The following is an 18,288-nucleotide window of genomic DNA, read 5'->3' as shown; positions in this document are numbered from 1 at the left end:
ACACACTAAAAACAATAAAAAGCTGGATCTGGGCTGGAGAGATGGCTTAGTGGTTAAGCGCTTGCCTGTGAAGCCTAAGGACTCCGGTTCCAGGCTCGGTTCCCCAGGTCCCACGTTAGCCAGATGCACAAGGGGGCGCACACTTCTGGAGTTCGTTTGCAGAGGCTGGAAGCCCTGGCGCACCCATTCTCTCTCCCTCTATCTGTCCTTCTTTGTGTCTGTTGCTCTCAAATAAATAAATAAATAATAAAAAATAAATATTAAAAAAAAAAGCTGGATCTGGTGGTGAGTAACTTTAATCCAAACACTCATGAAGCAGAGGTAGGAGGATCACCATGAGTTCGAGGCCATCCTGAGACTATATAGTGCATTCCAGGTCAGCCTGGGCTAGTGTGAAACCCTACTTCAAAAAAAAAAAAAAAAAAAGAGCGGGGGCTGGGCGATCACTCAGTGATAAAGGCACTTAGTTGTAAAGTCTGTGCTTGTATTTGATTCTCTAATACACACACAGAGCCAGACACAAAAAAAGTAAAAGTAAATAAAAAACTAAACATGTTTTACTTCAAAGTTGGCAGCAGATGTATAGATGTGTGTACCCCCTTGTGCTGGCTTACATGGGGCCTGCAGAATCAAACTGGGATCCTTTGGCTTTGTAGGCACACCCCTTAGCAGTTAAGCCATCTCTCCAGCCGAAGGAGGGGGTTTGAAACAGGTTCTCATGTAGCCCAGGTGGCTTCAAACTGACTGTAACTGAGAATGTCCTTGAACTCCTGAGCACCCTACCTTCATCTTCCAAGTGCCAGGATTACAGTGATGTATCTCCATGCTCAACATTCTATTCTGTTAATTTCTTAAGTTATATCATGCCATCTCCTTACTTAACATACAATTGGCTTTCCCTAGACAAGAATGACTTATTCCAGTCCTTGATTTAACTTCCTTATGATCAAGGGAAAGTGTGGAGATGAAAACCTATTTTAAACCAGAGAAGGAAGTAATGTCAGAAAGATTTAAAATGGCAAAATCACAGCATCATACTGTAGAACTATTTTTCTACAAAAACCTGATATATCACACCTTAGAACACTGCCTGCTCTATCTACTTCATTTACCCCATCTTTTGGAGAAGGGGGAAATCTCGTAAGGCATTTTGATATATTGGCAATTTTCACAAACTCTTAACCATTTTAATATTGGTTTTTTTCAATTTTTTTTTTTTTATTTATTTGAGAGAAAGAAAGAGAGAGAATGGGTGGAACAAAGCCTCTTATCACTACAAACTCCAGATCCAGGTGCCACTTTGTGTGCCTGGCTTTACATGGGTACTGGAGAATTAAACCTTGATTGTCAGGCTTTGCAAGCAATCCTTTAACCCTGAGCCATCTCTCCAGCCTTTATCTGTTGTGAGGTAGGCAGGCTCTCATGTAGCTCAGGCTGGCACTAAATTCACTAAGCAGCTAAGAATAAACTTGAACTCTTTTTTTTTTTTTTTTGGTTTTTCAAGGTAAGGTCTCACTCTGGTCCAGGCTGACCTGGAATTAACTATGTAGTCTCAGGGTGGCCTCGAACTCTCAATGATCCTCCCTCCTCTGCCTCTCAAGTTCTGGGAGTCTGACCATGTTTTTTTTTTTTTTTTTTGGTAGGGTTTCACTCTAGCCCTGGCTGACCTCCTGGAATTCACTATGTAGTTTCAGGGTGGCCTCGAATTCATGGCATTCCTTCCTACCTCTGCCTCCAGAGTGCTGAGATTAAAGGCATGTACCACCACACCCAGTTCTTTTTTTCTTCTTTTTAATTGAACTCTTTCTAAATTATTTTTTTGAGAGTGTTACAGAAAGAGGAAGAAGGGGGAGAGATTGGTGCATTAGGGCCTCCAGCAACTGCAAACAAACTCCAGACCAATGTATCACCTTATGCGTCTGGCTTTACATGGGTACTTGGTAATCAAACTCTAGTCCTTAGGTTTTACAGGCAAGTGCCTTAACCCCTGAGCCATCTCTCCAAGCCCACTTGAGTTCCTGATCCTTCTTGTCACCATCTACTGAGTGTGTTTACCAATTTGATGTGGCATTGAGGATTGAAGCTAGGGCTTCATGTATGGTAGGCCAACATTCTACAAACTGAGCTATATCCTCAGTCCAACTCTGACCTAAAACTTTAAAACTAAATCCTGAATAGGCAAAAAGAAAAACATACGCTCTGGAACACTCAACATTGCTTACTCCTGCCTTAACTTCTATTACAAGTTATAGTCTCACTTGTCCAAATACTGTTGTTTTAACTGGATAACCCTTTTCACTTCTGCCTACAACTGTGAACTCCATTCCAACTCTCTATCTTGTGCTCACACTGCTTTTCCACTTAAAGTGTATCTTCTTTATTTCACTTAAAAACTGTCTCACTCCTAGATATCTAGATTCACGCCTTCCTCCATAACTTAGCCCATGATTTTTCCAGTTCTTAAATTTTAAATAACAATTGAGAACACTTTTAAAAAATAGCAAATAATCTGGGCATGGTGGCAGACACCTTTAATTCCAGCACTTGAGGGGGAGGCAGGAGGAATGCCTTGAGTTCAGGGCAGCATGGACTGCAAGGGTAAATTCCTACTCAGCCTGAACTACAGTGAAACCTTACCTCAAAAATAAATAAATTAGCCAGGCATGCCTTTAATCCCAGCACTCGGGAGGCAGAGGTAGTAGGTCTGGCCTGAGTTCAAGGCCACCCTGAGCTACATAGTGAATTCCAGGTCGGTCTGGGCTAGAGTGAGACTCTACCTCAAAAAAAAAAAATAATAATAATAATAATAATAATAATAATTAATATATCCTCAGTACTTAAACTAGCAGCACTATTTTGAAAGGAAAAAATAAAGGTAAGAAAAGGCTAATACAAATTTTGACAAATTTCTCTGAGGTAAAAGTAAATTCTGTTTTTTTGATTTATTTAGTTGTTTTTCTTTTGTTTTCTTGTTTCTTTGCAAGCAGGAAGGAAAGAAAGGGAAAGAATTGGTACATCAGTGGCTCTTACCACTGCAAATGAATTCCAGATACATGTGCCACTCTGTACATCTGGTTTTATGTTGGTACTGGGAAATCAAACCAGAGCTTGCAGGCTTTGCAAACAAGTGCCTTTGCCCACTAAGCCATCTCCCTTAGCTTGACATTGAACTTTTGATTGTTCTCTTTCTAGCACCAGAATGTTGGGATTACTGGTACAGACCTGCATACTTGGTTTTAGATGGAGCTGGAGATTGAACGCAGGGCATTGTGCATGCTAGGCAAGCAGTGTACCAACTGATCCTTATCTGTATCCAGTGAAATTGAGAAACAGAGAGAATGGGTACACCAGGCCCTCTAGCAATTGCAAACAAAATCCAGATGCACATGCCACCTTGTGCATCTGGCTTATGTGGGTACTAGAGAACTGAACTTGGGTCCTTAGGTTTCACAGGCAAGTACCTTAACCACTAAACCATCTCTCTAGCCCAGTAATAACTGGTTTTCGTAAGACAGTAATAAAATAAAAATATAAACCAGGCATGGTGGCACATGCCTTTAATCACAGCACTCTAGAGTTAGTGGTAGGAGAATCACTATGAGTTTGAGACCAGCCTGAGACTACATAGTCAATTCCAGGTCAGCCTGGGCTACAGCAAGACCCTACTTTGAAAAAACAAAACAACACCAACAAAAGCCATGGATTAAGACTAGTAGTTTACGAAAGAAGTTTTTACCCATGTATTAACAGAATGCCTCTGAAAAAGAATGTCATAAACCATTAGTCTCCCTCTTCTATTATTACCTTTTTTGAGCCATATGCAATGTTGCACAATATGCATTTTCGTTCTCGTACCATCGTGACCAGATCTGAAGCACTCAATGTCACACCTACAATGAGAAGGTAACATTTAGTAACCTTATCCTCCCACATACCTTTAATTTACCTTAACATAGCCAAAATTACAAGTCAATCTACCCTTCCTCTCCCCTGCTTTTCTCCCACCTTCCCATTTCAATAAATAAAAATTCTAACTTTGCAAGTGCCTATAAATATCACCCTTGATCTCTCTTTTTCACTGCACATTCATGCTCATCAACAAACCCTATCAGTGCTATCTTGAAAAGCATGCAAATTGTCACTGCCTTGCATACATATCATTACCCATAAAGCATTAGCCTGTCCACTCCATGCATTCTTTTCTAGCCCTTTTCTCTAAACTATAGCCAAAGACATCTCAGAACAAAATCTGTGTAAAATTTAAATTAGGTCATGTCATATCTCTCCTTAGAACCTTTCCAGTGGCTTCCCATCTCATTAAAAAAATTCTAGCTTTAAATATTTTATTACTTATTTGTTACTTGAGAAAGAGAGGCAGATAGAGAATGGGTATACCAGGGCCTCTAGCCACCTTGTGTATCTGGTTTATGAGGCTACTGGAAAATCAAATCTGGATTCTTAGCCGGGCATGGTGGCACACGCCTTTAATCCCAGCACTCGGGAGGCAGAGGTAGGAGGATCGCCATGAGTTCGAGGTCACCCTAAGACTCCATAGTGAATTCCAGGTCAGCCTGGGCTAGAGTGAGACCCTACCTCGAAAAACTAAAAAAAAAAAAAAAAAAAAAAAAGAAATCTGGATTCTTAGGCTTCGCAGGCAAATGCCTTAACTTCTAAGCCATCTCTCCAGCCCTCACAAAGAAAATTCTAAGTTCTTGTCATGACTACACCACCCACTCAAAGGTAGCCTGTTTCCCTCTCAAATGCCATAGCACAACATCCTCACTCTATTATTCTAAATCATTCACATTGCCCTCCTTGCTGTTCCCTGATCAAACCAGGCAGTTTCTTTACGAACTTAACTTAGTGCTTCTAAATTACCTGTTCTCTGTGCCTGAAATAATCTTCCTTAAGATGCTGTTATGATTTTCATGATTCACATTTCTATCAGGTATCTAAAAATGTCATTCATTGGGGAGGTCCCCCCTGAGCCTCTATATAATTGTTCTGTTCATTCTCCCTCATTCTTCTAGTTTCCTATTAACCTGCTTAATGTTTTCATGACAATGAGTTGATCATGTTTCTACAGATAATCAAAACAATACCTCCACCTCCCCCACCCCCAGGTAGGGTCTCACTCTAGCTCGGGCTACTGGGAATTCACTATGTCATCTCAGGGTGACCTTGAACTCACGATGATCCTCCTACCTCTGCCTACCAAGTGCTGGATTAATAGCATGCACCACCATACCTGACCCCATAAGTTCTTTTGCCATGTGATCTTTCATCATCCACTCAAAGCCAGCCAGTTTTCCTCTTCTATGAATCATTTAACCAATAGAAGGTGATAATGTTGTGTAACTTGAGGCTAAGCCTTCAAAAATCTACAGCTTCTACCTTTGCCCAAATTAACCCTCCCTATAAGCACTTCAAAACAGAGGAAGAGAACAAGTGGTAAACAAGTAAGGTCCTCCTGAGCATCCAACAGCACAGCAGACTCCAAGCAAGACTAATACATGACCATCAGTCACAGATAAAGAAAGTTCTTTTTGGCCAGACGTGGTAGCACACTCCTTTAATCCCAGTGCTTGGGAGGCAGAGGTAGGAGTATCACTGTGAGTTATCTTTTCAACCCACAAAACTGCAAAAAATGATAAGATACTTGTTTTAAACCAATAAATTTGGGGTTACAGAACAAAGTATCTGAAAACACGTACCTTCTAGTGCATGATGTGGCGAATATTTTTTTTATTTTTTTTTAATTTAATTTAATTTTATTTTTTGGTTTTTTGAGGTAGGGTCTCAGTCTAGCCCAGGCTGATCTGGAATTCACTGTGTAGTCTCAGGGTGGCCTCAAACTCACGTGATCCTACCTCTGCCTCCCAAGTGCTGGGATTAAAGGCGTGCAGCACCACGCACAGCTCTATTCTTTTATTATTATTATTTATTTTGGTTTTTCAAGGTACGGTCTCACTCTAGGCCAGGCTAAGTAGTCTCAGGGTGGCCTTGAACTCACAAGGATCCTCCTATCTCTACCTCCTGAGTATTGGGACTAAAGGCATGTGCCACCAAGCCTGGCTATTTATTCTTTTTGTATGGTTGGTTTTTCAAAGCAGGGCTCACTCTAGCTGGAGCTGACCTGGAACTCACTCTGTAGCCCCAGGCCTGGAAGTTTTTTGTTTGTTTGTTTGTTGCTTGTGTGCTAGTGTATGAATGTGTATATAACCTTGTGGCAGCCCGTGCGCTCTCCAGTGGAGGCTGGAGTAGAATGTCAGGTATCCCACTCTGTCGCTCTTCTACCTGGGCTTGTTTTGAGCCATGGTGACCACTGTTTCTAGAGCTTGCAGGGCTCCATCAATTCTCAGACTCAGGTCTCTGCTCCCCTGCAGGATGCAGGTTACAGGTGCACATGGCCACACCCAGCTGTTTTATGTAGGATCTGCATATTTGAACTTGGGCAGTCTCAGGTATTCATATTTATGCAGCAAGTGCACTTAGCCACTAAGCCATCTCTCCAGTCCAGCATTGATTCTTTGTTTCCTCCAATGAAAACTAAATTTCTAGGTCAGGGATGGTGGTAGACACCTTGAGTCCCAGCACTCATGAGACAGAGGCAGGATTGCAATGAGTTTGGGGCCAACTTGAGCTAGCGTGAAACTACCTCAAAAAACAAAAAAAAAATGTGGGCTGGAGAGATGGCTTAGCAGTTAAGGAATTTGCCTGTGAGGCCTAAGGACCCCGGTTCAAATCCCCAGGACCCACATAAGCCAGGTGCACAAGGGGGCACATGTGTCAGGAGTTCGTTTACAGTGGCTAAAGGCCCTGGTGCACCCATTCTCTCTTTCTCTCTATCTGCCTCTCTCCCTCTCAAATAAATAAATATTTTTTAAATGTGAATTCTAGGTCAGCCTGGGCTAGAGTGAAACTCTACCTTGGAAAAAAAGAAAAACTAAAGTTCTATGAAATTTAGGACTTTGTATATCTTTATCACACTATAGTTATTGAAATTAGGTACACTGTGGGCCATTCATAAGTATGTACTTAATTCCATGGACTACTCAGTGTGAGATAGACAGTTGGGGGACTGCTGGGGTTTGAAGCAACAAAAGGTTTTCCATGGTACTATCCCTCCAGCCCTATTCATACTCTGCGTCCCATGCTCTTCATAAGACCTAAAACCTACTCCCCAAGAAGCATTCTTTCTTATCTCTACCCAACCACAAGCTCTAATAAACATCTGCTTTCCTCACATGGGATTCATTCTTTAGGAGATTTGAAAACCCTAACACAATGATAAGTTTATATGCTACTTCTTGACAACATATCAGAAAGACCAATGAAAGAGGCCACAGTTTGTTCAACACATTTCTAGTGGTTCAACAGTGTTCTTACTATTTGAACACATTTCATTACATTACCTAATATCTCTATATTATTTCTTTTTTAAAAAAATATATATTTTTTTTACAAGAGAGCATGCAAACGTGAGAAAATTGGGACACCATGGTCTTACCACAGCAACTAACTCCAAACTTGACCTTAACTGCTAAGCTATCTAACCCCTAAAAGAATGGGTTTTTTTATTTATTTGCAACCAGAGAGATAATGAGAATGGGTGTGCCAGGGCCCAGTGTTACTGTAAACAAACACAAATTCTAGCCATATATGCCACCTTGTTCATCTGGCTTTACACGGGTACTGGGGAAATCAAACCCAGGCTGGCCAGGCGTGGTGACACATGCCTTTAATCCCAGCACTCAGCACTCAGGAGGTTGAGGTAGGAGGATCCTTGTAAGTCCAAGGCCACCCTGAGACTGTTACATAGTGAATTCCATGTCAGCCTGGGCTAGAGCAAGACCTTACCTCAAAAAAGGGGGAGGGGGCTGAATAGCTTAATGGTTAAGGCATTTGCCTGCAAAGCCAAAGGATGCAGGTTCGATTCGTCAGGACCCATGTTACCCAGATGCACAAGGGGTCATACGCATCTGGAGTACGTCTGCAGTGGCTGGAGGCCCTGATGCATCCATTCTCTCTCTCTCTCCCTCTTTCTCTGTCAAATAAATAAATAAATAAAATATTACTAAAAAAAGGGAAAGTTTATTTTAGGAGAAAAGATATAAATCTGTAATGATTTGAGGGCAACATTAAAAGTTCCAGGCCAGCGTGGGCTAGAGTGAAACCCTATCCTAAACCCCCACTCCAAACAAACAAAAAGACAAAAAAAAAAAACATGCAAATGGAATCCTAGGAGGGGAAAGAACAAAGACTAGGGAAAAAAATAAAAATATAATGGCTACAAATTGACCAAACTTGGTGAAAGGCATAAATTGTAAGATTCAATAAGCATGACAAGGTCCAAGAAGGATTAAAAGAGACCATACAAACTTGAGGAGTTTTCATCTGTAAAGATATTTGGGGGGGGGGGGGACAGCCCAGTGGTTAAGCCTACTTTCTCTGTAAGTATAAGGGCCTGAAGAAGCCTGAGAAGTCACTGCTCAGGTTTGATTCTTTTGTTGTTATTTTTATTTATTTATTTGAGAGTGACAGACAGAGAGAGAAAGAGGCAGAGACAGAGAGAAAATGAGTGCACCAGGACCTCCAGCCACTGCAAATGAACTCCAGATGCATGCATCTGGCTTACGTGGGTCCTGGGGAATCGAGCCTCAAACTGGGGTCCTTAGGCTTCACAGGCAAGCTCTTAACCACTAAGCCATCTCTCCAGCCCCTCAGGTTTGATTCTTAAGGTACATGTGTACACACACGCACACAACACACACACACAAAGCTATGCATTGCCACACACCTCTCTAACACCACCTGTAGGGGAGTAGAGACCAGAGAATTGCTGGAGCTTATGAAAAACATGGCAAGCTCTGGGAACAGTAGGGGACTCCGGCTCAGACAAGAGCAGGTGGAAGAGCAGACAGGCGAGCACATGAGGTGCCACATGGGCACACGCACGATGCGCACCACACATACACCATGTCACACACACAAGTAAAAGAAAAAGATCTTTTTTTGTTTTGATGTTTTTGTTTCTGATTTTTCAAGGTAGGGCTTTACTCTAGCCCAGGGTGACCTACAATTTACTATGTCATCTCAGGGGTGGCCTTGAACCCATGGTGATCTTCACCTCTGCCTTCCAAGTGCTGGAACTAAAGGCGTGCACCACCACAACCAGTTAAGAAAAAGATCTCAGTGGTAGAGTGCTTGACTAGCATGCACAAAGCCTTGATTTGGGCTGGAGAAATGGCTTAGCAGTTAAGATGCTTGCCTGCAAAGCCTAAGGGCCCAGGTTCAATTCCCCAGCCCCCACGTAAGCCAGATGCAAAAGGTGGTGCATGCGTCTGGCGTTTGTTTGCTGCAACCAAACGCTGTGGCACACCATTTCTCTCTCTCTCTCTCTCCTCTCTCTGCCTTTTTTTTTTTTTCTCTCTCCCTCAAATATACAAATGAATAAAGTAAAATATATATTCCTTTCGGCGACGAGGGGGACGTGGAGGTCGCCGCTGCGAAGGACATGGCACTCCGCTGATGTCTTGGGCCCCTGCCCACCTTCCCGTCTAATAAAATGGCTTGAGCGCAAAAAAAAAAAAAATTTATATATATATATATATATATATATATATATATATATATATTCAAAAAGTTACTGTGGGGTTGGAGGGATGGCTTAGCTGTTAAGCACTTGCCTGTGAAACCTAAGGACCCTGGTTCAAGGCTCGATTCCCCAGGACCCACGTTAGTCAGATGCACAAGGGGCGCATGTGTCTAGAGTTCGTTTGCAGTGGCTGGAGGCCCTGGCGTGGCCATTCCCTCTCTTTCTGTCTATCTGCCTCTTTCTCTCTCTGTCACTGTCAAATAAATAAACAAATTACTGTGTGTATATGGAAAAAAAGTGTGCCAGTTCTAAGCTCAAATAATTATAAAACATAAGAATATATTTTTTCATCTATGTGAACACCACCTAGGACTTTAGAAAGTAGCATAAGAACATCTTGGGCATGGTGGTGCATGTCTGTAATGCCAGCACTCAGAAACCCAAGGTAGGATAATATTGAATTTAAGGCAGCCAGCCTAGGCTACAAAGCAAGACTATGCCTCAAAAAACAAAAATAAACAAAACCTTAGGTCTAAGAACCAAGACCGTGGGTAGACAGATCGTTCAGTGGTTAAAGCAGGTTTTACTTTTATCTTTTTTGTTGTTGTTTTGAGGAGGGTCACACTCTAGCCCAGGCTAACCTGGAGCTAGCTCACTCTGTATTATACATGATCCTTACCTCAACCTCCTTAGTGCTAGGATTAAACGCCTATGCAGCCTGGCATGGTGGTGTACAACTTTAGACCCAACACCTGGGAGGCAGAGGAAGATCATCTGAGTTCAAGGCCACTTTAAGACTACATAGTGAAATCCAGGTCAGCCTGGGCTAGAGCAAGACCCTACCACATAAAACCAGAAAGAGATGAGATACAAAGAGAAAAGGAAGAGAGAAGAAAAGGGTCTATGCCACCATATAGGGCTTTTTCTTGTACATCTATTTGGCTTCACTCTAGCCCAGGCTGACCTGGATTGCACTATGTCGTCTCAGGGTAGATTAAAGGCATGCACCACCAAGCCTGGCTCTCCTTGTATTTTTTTTTTATTTTAGTTTATGGTTTATATCAGTATTGGGAAATCAAATGTGGGTCCTCAGGCTTTGCAGGCATGCACCGTATCCACTAGGCCATCCTCCAGCCCTTGCTTTGATTTTTGAGACTAGGTCTTACTCAGTTGCCTGGACTGGCATCCAACTACTCCTGTCAACTCTCTTACCTCAGCCTACAGAGGTACCGTCATTACAGATGTGTGCCATCATGCCTAGCATATATTTTAACCTTTCAAACTGGATAATTACAGATACCATACTGCATGGATCTATCCTGACTTACTGATACTCCAAATATTTCAAACCTACAATAGGTCTCGGGCTAGAAAAAGGGCTTGGTGTGTAAACACACATGCTGCATATACAACATGACAGCCTGAACGCAGATCCCCAGAACCCTCATAAAGCTAAAGCTTTATACAGGTAGTGTGAGTTCATGTAATCCCAGAGTACCACAATGAGATGAGAGGCAGAGACAAAGAATCCTGGAAGCTTGAGGCCAACTAGCCTAACACATGTAGTGATGAACAAGAAATCTTGCCTCAGGCTGCAGGGATGGCTTAGCAGTTAAGGCATTTGCCTGAGAAGCCTAAGAACTCAGGTTTGATTCCCTAGGACCCACGTTAGCCAAATGCACAAGGGGCCACACACATGTGGAGTTCATCTGCAGTGGCTGGAGGCCCTGGCATGCTCATTCTCTCTCTCTCCCCCTTTTTCTCTGTCAAATAAATAAAAATAAAATACCTTAAAAAAGAAAGGAATCCTGCCTCAAGGACATTGAGAAATTGAGCTGGAAGCCTCCTCCCTGCTGACTAGCTGTCATAGTGCAGGACAGTGCTATAAAACCTGCTGGGGGAAGTCATCAAGTCTCAAACAGCAGTCGATCCTACAAACTGCACAGCTGGCCAGCCAGGTCAATACACTAATACACAAATGGCTTGTCTATTATGGGAGTAACGAACTGTTCTCTCATTGGATTTGAGGCCCACTCTGGAAGAGAACCCATGCCTACACCAAGCATGGTGGCACATGTCTTTAATCCCAGCACTCAGGAGGCAGAGATAGTAGGACTGCTGTGAGTTCAAGGCCAGCCTGAGATTACATAGTGAATTCCAGGTCGGCCTGGGCCAGAGTGAGAACCTACCTCAAAAAAAAAAAATCAAGAATAACAGAGGCTGGGGAGAAAGCTCAGAGGTAATGGCACCTGCCAGCCTGGGTTCAACTCTCCAGTACCTATATAAAGATAGACTCACGTGTGTCAGCACTGCTTTTAAAGCCTAAAGGTCTAAGTTCGATTTCCCAGCGGCCACAAGTGGTACATGTATATGAAGTTCATATGCAGTGTCAGAAGGCTGTGGGGCACCTGTATATTTTTTCTCTCTGTCTGTCTGTCTGTCTTCCTCTTTCTCTGTCTCTATATCAAATATTAACAAAAAAAAGTGGGGAAGGGCCCTGGAGAAATGGCTTAGCAGCTAAAGCATTTACCTGCAAAGCCAAAGGACCTAGGTTTGATACCCCAGGACCCATGTAAACCAGATGCACAAAGCGGTACATGCATCTGGAGTTCTTTGCAGTGGCTGGAGGCCCTGGCATGCCCATATTCTCATTCTCATTCTCTCTCTCAATCTTTCTCAAATTAATAAATTTATTAAAAAAAAAATAGTTGGGTATGGTGGCACACATCTTTAGTTCCAGTATTCAGGAGGCTGAAGTTAGAGAGTTACCCTGAGTTCACAATCAACCTGAGACTAAGTAGTGAATTGCATATCAGCCTGGGCTAGAGCAAGAAAGACCCTACCTTGAAAAAAACAGAAAAAAAACATTAAAATAAATATTAAAACAAAACAATAACCACAATGGAGGCTAAACTTGCCACCAAAGCTCATTAATCAAACTCAGTATCACTATTAGCAAGAAAATTATAATATACAGTGTGGTCAACATTGTCACCAAAGTGTTTAACCTGAATCCAATCAATCCTTATACTCTAGCTTCAAGCTTATAACAAATTTAGCAATCAGATATAACTACTTAACTAACCAGGTCTCTCCAACAAATCCAGGAATAATTTTTTAAAAGGGTCCAATAACTCCAGAGTTCAAGAGACTTTGATACATAATAACAAAATATTACATGTAGCCTCTGACTGGAAACTAAATGAAAAAATGAGGGAGTAGTAAGCCCCTGTAGTAACTGGGGAGGCTAAAACAGAAGGAATCCTGAACATGCAATTTTTTAAACTCCAAAGTTAACTGCTGAGCCAGGCGTGGTGGCACCCATGCCTTTTATCCCAGCAGGGAGGCAGAAGTAGGAGGATCGCTATGAGTTCGAGGCCACCATGAGACTACATAGTAAATTCCAGGTCAGTCTGGGCTAGAGTGAGACCCTACCTCGAAAAACCAAAAAGAAAAAAAAAAAGCTAACTGCTAAACCAGGTGTGGTGGTGCACACTTTAATCCCAGCACTCAGGAGGTAGAGACAGGGGGATTGTCTTGAGTTCCAGGCCACCCTCAGACTGCATAGTGAATTCAGGTCAGCCTAGACTAGAGTGAAACCCTACCTCGAAAAACAAAAACAAAGAGAAGTTAATTGTTGCAGGGCAGAGAGGCATGCCTTTGATCCCGCACTCATGGTTTGGGTCAGCCTGTGACTACACAGTGAGAGCCTGCTGTTGAAAATACCAAAAAAAAAAAAAAAAAAAAAAAAAAAAGTTAACTGTTGACATATTTGTAACAGTTTGTGTTCCTAACAGAAATGCTTAAAATAACAGTGTAACAGAAAAAGATGAGCTTAGGAACTTGAGAGGAATTTTACTAGTTCCCACAGCAAAAGCAAATTATCTTTAGCTCTCAGTGACCTCATCTGAAAGGTGCTGTTAAAAAAAAAAAAAAATCACCTGCCATTACAAAGCTTATTATGGTCTGCTCAGTACTGCACATCTGTGGCAGGATGATCATTGTAGGTTTGAGGACAGCCTGGACCTACAAAGTTCCAAGTCAGCCTAAGCCTAAAGACTCTTACCTCAAAAGAAAAAAAAAAAAATCATGATGTTGTTTTTTGGGTTTTGTGTGTGTGACTGGCCTGCATATATTTGGCACACTTATAAGAGGTGGTAAGTAAATCTACTTGAATCTGAATATGTTACCTGCCAGTTTTATTCTGAGCCAAATTAAAGAACAGATCGTATAATCAACTTTAAGATTATCTAACAGCAGGGCATGGTGTCACATGCCTTTAATCCCCCAGCAGAGGTAGGAGGATCGCCATGAGATCGAGGCCATACTGAGAGTACATAGTGAATTCCAGGTCAGCCTGGGCTATAGTGAGACCCTACCTGGAAAAACAACAACAAAAAAAGTTTACTATGGGAGCCCGGCCTTTAATCCCAGGCAGGGGTAGGAAGATTGCTGTGAGTGCCAGATCAGCTTGGGCTAGAGTGCGTGCCTGCCTGGAAAAAAAAAAATATTTAAGTGAGGAGAGGGTGCTAGAGAAGATGGCTCAGTGGTTGAGGCGCTTGCCTCCCAAGTCTAAGGGACTCAAGTTCGATTCCCCAGTAGCCACGTACAACCTGATACACGAGATGGCATATGCATCTGGAGGTCCATTTGCAGGCGCTAGAGACCCTGGAGTGCGCACGTCATTCTTTCTGTCTCTCAAATCAAAGTCAGTAAAAGTTAAAACAGTCGTAGGGGTCTGGAAAATGGCTTAGCGGTTAAGGCGCTTGTCTGCAAAGCCAAAAGACCCCAGTTCAATTCCCCAGGACCCACGTAAACCAGATACACAACGTGGCGTCTGTATCTCCAGTTGGTTTGCAGCTGGAGGCCCTGGCACGCCCATTCTCTCCTTCTCTCCTTCTCTCTCCCTCTCTCAAATAAATACCTAAAACAATCCTAGGCTCCTAGTAAAAACTGTTACCTGCGGCTTCCAGCAACCATTATGAGGTTACCGCATGCATCTGGTAGGGAAGAGAAAAACTCCTCCACCTGGTCACAACTTGTTAACAGCCACTGAAATTTCAAACTTCCCAACAACATGGCTTATTTTACTCAACGAGGATTAAACTGAGCCGACAGGCGAGGGCGGCACAAAGCACTTCCTCTCCACAGCCATGCACCGGGAGTGTCCCAAGTTTTCCGCAACTAGTTGCTATTGTTAAGAAGCGCCCCAAGTTGTCCGTCACGCCACGCCGAGGCCCGAGCCCGAGCCCCCGGCGAAAGCTCGGCGGTCAGCGCAGACCCTTCCAGCCGAGGCCGCGCGGCCGGCGACCTTGGCCGAGGTCAGGCCCCGCAGCCCCGCGGCCGGCGGGAGTCGCGGCCCCCGCGAGCAGGCGCGCCGGGAGCCGCCGCAGGCCGCGCCGCACGCCCGGGACGGGACCCGCGTCGCAGCCTGCGGGCGCACGAGCCGCGGGCACCGCCGGGGCCGCGACCCGCTCCGCAGGCCGGCCCGCGATACTCACGTTCTCAGCCGACCCCTTCTACTCCATCGGGCCGTCGCTAGCCCGGCGAGGAGCTCCCCGATGCCCCACACGACCCCCACCCAGTTCCGGGTCCCCCGGCCCGTCCGGGACCCGCTCCCCGCCGGGCACAGACGCCGCCGCCAGCGCGCAGGCGCACGCCGCCGCCCGCTCCCTCTCCTTCAATCACCTAGCTTTATTGGAACACCAGAAGGAACAACGGACACAGGGAGAGGCTTCGCTCAAAACGTTTGCAAGAAGCAAGGCGGGCAGATTTGCAGTTGTCAGTTTAGCTGCGCCCGCCTGCCTGAACCTTTTTCTTTTTCTTTTTTCTTTTCTTTTTTTTTTTCCCCCAAGGTAGGGTCTTGCTCTTTCTAGCTGAGCCGGAATTTACTATGTAGTCTCTCAGGAAGGCCTTGAACTCAGTGATCCTCCAACCCCTGCCTCCCAAGTGCTGGAATTAAAGGCGTGCGCCACCACGCCTGGCTCCTTTTGTTTGTTTGTTTGTTTGCTTGCTTGTTTGTTTGGTTTTGGTTTTGGGGTTTTCGAGGTAGGGTCTCACACTAATCCAGGCTGGCCTGGAAGTCTCTATGGAGTCTCAGGGTGGCCTTGAACTCACGGCGAACCTCCTACCTCCGTGCACCACCACGCCTGGCTTCCTGGCTCCTTTTTCATTCTTCTGGCTCTTTCTGAGTTTCTTTTCTACTCTCCGTAAGCGCTCTGTCACAGGTTGTGACAACTGTTTTGAATAGATTTCAAAACCACGCCTTACTTGTTGAAGGAAGTTTAATGGAAGGAACAAGAGGTTTGCAACAAACAGATACAAAGCAGGGCATGAAGGTTCACACCAGTGAATCTGCGCACTTGGGAGGCAGAGACAGAATAAAAGCAGGTTCAAGACCTGCCTACACTGTTACATAGTAAGTGCCAGGACAGCCTGCACTAGAAAATAAAACTCTAACTCTGAAAACAAAACAAACATAAGATAGATCCGGGTTCATATCTTAGCTTAATTTTTTTTTTTTAGTTAGCAATTTTTGGCTTTGGGAAAATTACAAGTTTTCTTGGAACTTAAATTTTCTGAGTTAAGTAGGATAAAATCTTATAGGATGTTGCTACCCATGAATGTCACCTATCAAAAACCAGATATTGCATCAAAACTGGGATCGTATTGTTATTCAGACCTAAAGTGTTCTGTTGAATACCTCCAGGGAAGACCACAGGGACGCAGAGTAGTAGGAAAAGAATCTTTATTAGCTGGCCAGCTCCACTCAAAGGAGCCTGAATGCAGTGCCAAGCTGTATTTCAGGGCACCTTTTATAGGAGAAATCTATAGGATGTCACATCTGAGTTTTGTAGTTCAGAAGTTCAGTAATCATAATCTTACAAAACCAAGAGTTAACTTCAGTTGATATAAAAAAAAAAAAAAAAAAGGAACTTTTCTGGAATCTCCCCTCCCTGCTTTTTCCTTATCCTACCACTGCAAGCAAGCACCAGTTAATATAGAAACTAAAACCTGCATTTAGCAACAGCGAGAAAAACATCTTGTCTTGTGGTGACCTATTGTGTTAAAATAAAGCAAGCCAAGCATAAAGTTCAAGTGTAGGTGAGACCATATCCTAAGGTACCAGCTAAGCTGAACCTCCTTGTATAAATAAGTTCACAATATGAAGTCACTTATGTCCTTCAGTTTAGGCACTTGTCACAGTGTATTATTAAACTTGCATCATCCCCACTCCCTCAGGATGCTATTTTATTTTGTTAATGTTTTTGGTTTATTTTTATTTATTTATTTGAGAGTGACAGACAGAGAAAGAGGCAAAGAGAGAGAGAGAATGGGTGCACCAGGGCTTGCAGCCACTGCAGACACTTTCCAGATGCGTGCACCCCCTTGTGCATCTGGCTAACGTGGGTCCTGGGGAATTGAGCCTCAAACCGGGGTTCTTAGGCTTCACAGGCAAGCACTTAACCGCTAAGCCATCTCTCCAGCCCAAGGATGCTATTTTAGAAACTAACATAAAGTTACATTAAGCCAAGGGTGGTGGTATGCACCTTTAATCCCAGCACTTGGGAGATAAAAGGTTAAGAGGATCACCATGAGTTCGAGGCCAGCCTGAGACTACGGAGTGAGTTCCAGGTCTACCTGGGCTAGAGAGACACCTACTTTGAAAAAAAAAAAAAAAAACTGCTTCATTTCTGTGTGAATCCAGGTTTCCTTCTAGAGGCTTAGGAAATTTCCTATTGTGTATTTGTGACATCATAAATCCTTGAAACACTCAAGGTCTGTGATAGGCTGTGCTCATTCCACTCTCCTTAAGTCATACAACAGAAGAATTGCTTTGCTTTACCCTGTAAGTTCAGAGCCAGAGGCCAAGGAAAAGCCCATGGAAGACTGAGGTGAGATACTTGTGAGCACCAAGATAATGTTGGATCAGGATTTTTTAGCCTCTGGAATTTCACCATTTTTGAGTAGATCATGTCCTATACTTTTTAAAAATATATATTTTATTTGTTTATTTATGTGAGAGGGGGAGAGAAAAAGAGAGGGGAAGAGGCAGATAGAGAATGGGCATGCCAGGGCCTCTAGCCACTACAAATGAACTCCAGACAAGTGTGCCTCCTTGTGCATCTGGCTTACATGGGTACTTGGGAATCAAACCTGGGTCCTTAGGCTTCACAGACAAATGACTTAAGTGCTAAACCTTCTCTCCAACCCTGTTTGTGTTTTGAGGTAGTCTCACTCTAGCCCAGGCACACCTGGAATTCACTATGTAGTAGTCTCAGGCTGACCTTGAACTCACAGCAGTCCTCCTACCTCTGCCACCTGTACATTTCAAGATGCTTAACAACATCCTTGGGACACTTGATGCCAACAATACTCCAGCAGCTCTCCAGTCCATGCCAAATGTCCCCTGGAGGGCAAAACTGTCACTAATGGAGAACGATGGTACCATATCCATCACCATTCCAACCTTAAATAAATTCAACCATATATTTTCTTCATCCCTGCCCTCAACAATGATTATTACTTCAGGAAGCTACACTGCATAGAAATTACTGAATTCATTCTACCACTCTTTTATTTATTTATTTATTTATGAGAGGCAGAGAGAGAGGGAATGGGCATGCCAGAACCTCTAATTGCTATAAACGACCTCCAGATGCATGTACCACCATAGGTACTAAGGAACA

General features: G+C 43.5%; 1 protein-coding gene across 3 annotated transcripts in view; it reads right to left on the bottom strand.

The window, feature by feature from the left end:
• Positions 1-15,194, bottom strand: part of Znf106 (zinc finger protein 106) — a 93,700-nt gene extending 78,506 nt beyond the window's left edge. For all 3 annotated transcript variants that reach the window (XM_045157596.1, XM_045157598.1, XM_045157597.1), the window contains exons 1-2: positions 15,100-15,194; positions 3,805-3,890 (exon numbers count right to left, since the gene is read on the bottom strand). In XM_045157596.1, the coding sequence (XP_045013531.1) occupies positions 3,805-3,858 (54 nt within the window). In that variant the 5' untranslated portion in view covers positions 3,859-3,890; positions 15,100-15,194. The remainder of the gene's footprint in view (positions 1-3,804; positions 3,891-15,099) is intronic.
• Between the last annotated feature and the right edge of the window lie 3,094 nt (positions 15,195-18,288).

This window comes from Jaculus jaculus, chromosome 8 (genome assembly GCF_020740685.1).
Source record: "Jaculus jaculus isolate mJacJac1 chromosome 8, mJacJac1.mat.Y.cur, whole genome shotgun sequence".
NCBI lineage: Eukaryota > Metazoa > Chordata > Mammalia > Rodentia > Dipodidae > Jaculus > Jaculus jaculus.
Note: the sequence above shows the minus strand (reverse complement) of the source record. Positions and strands in the feature narration are given on the sequence as shown.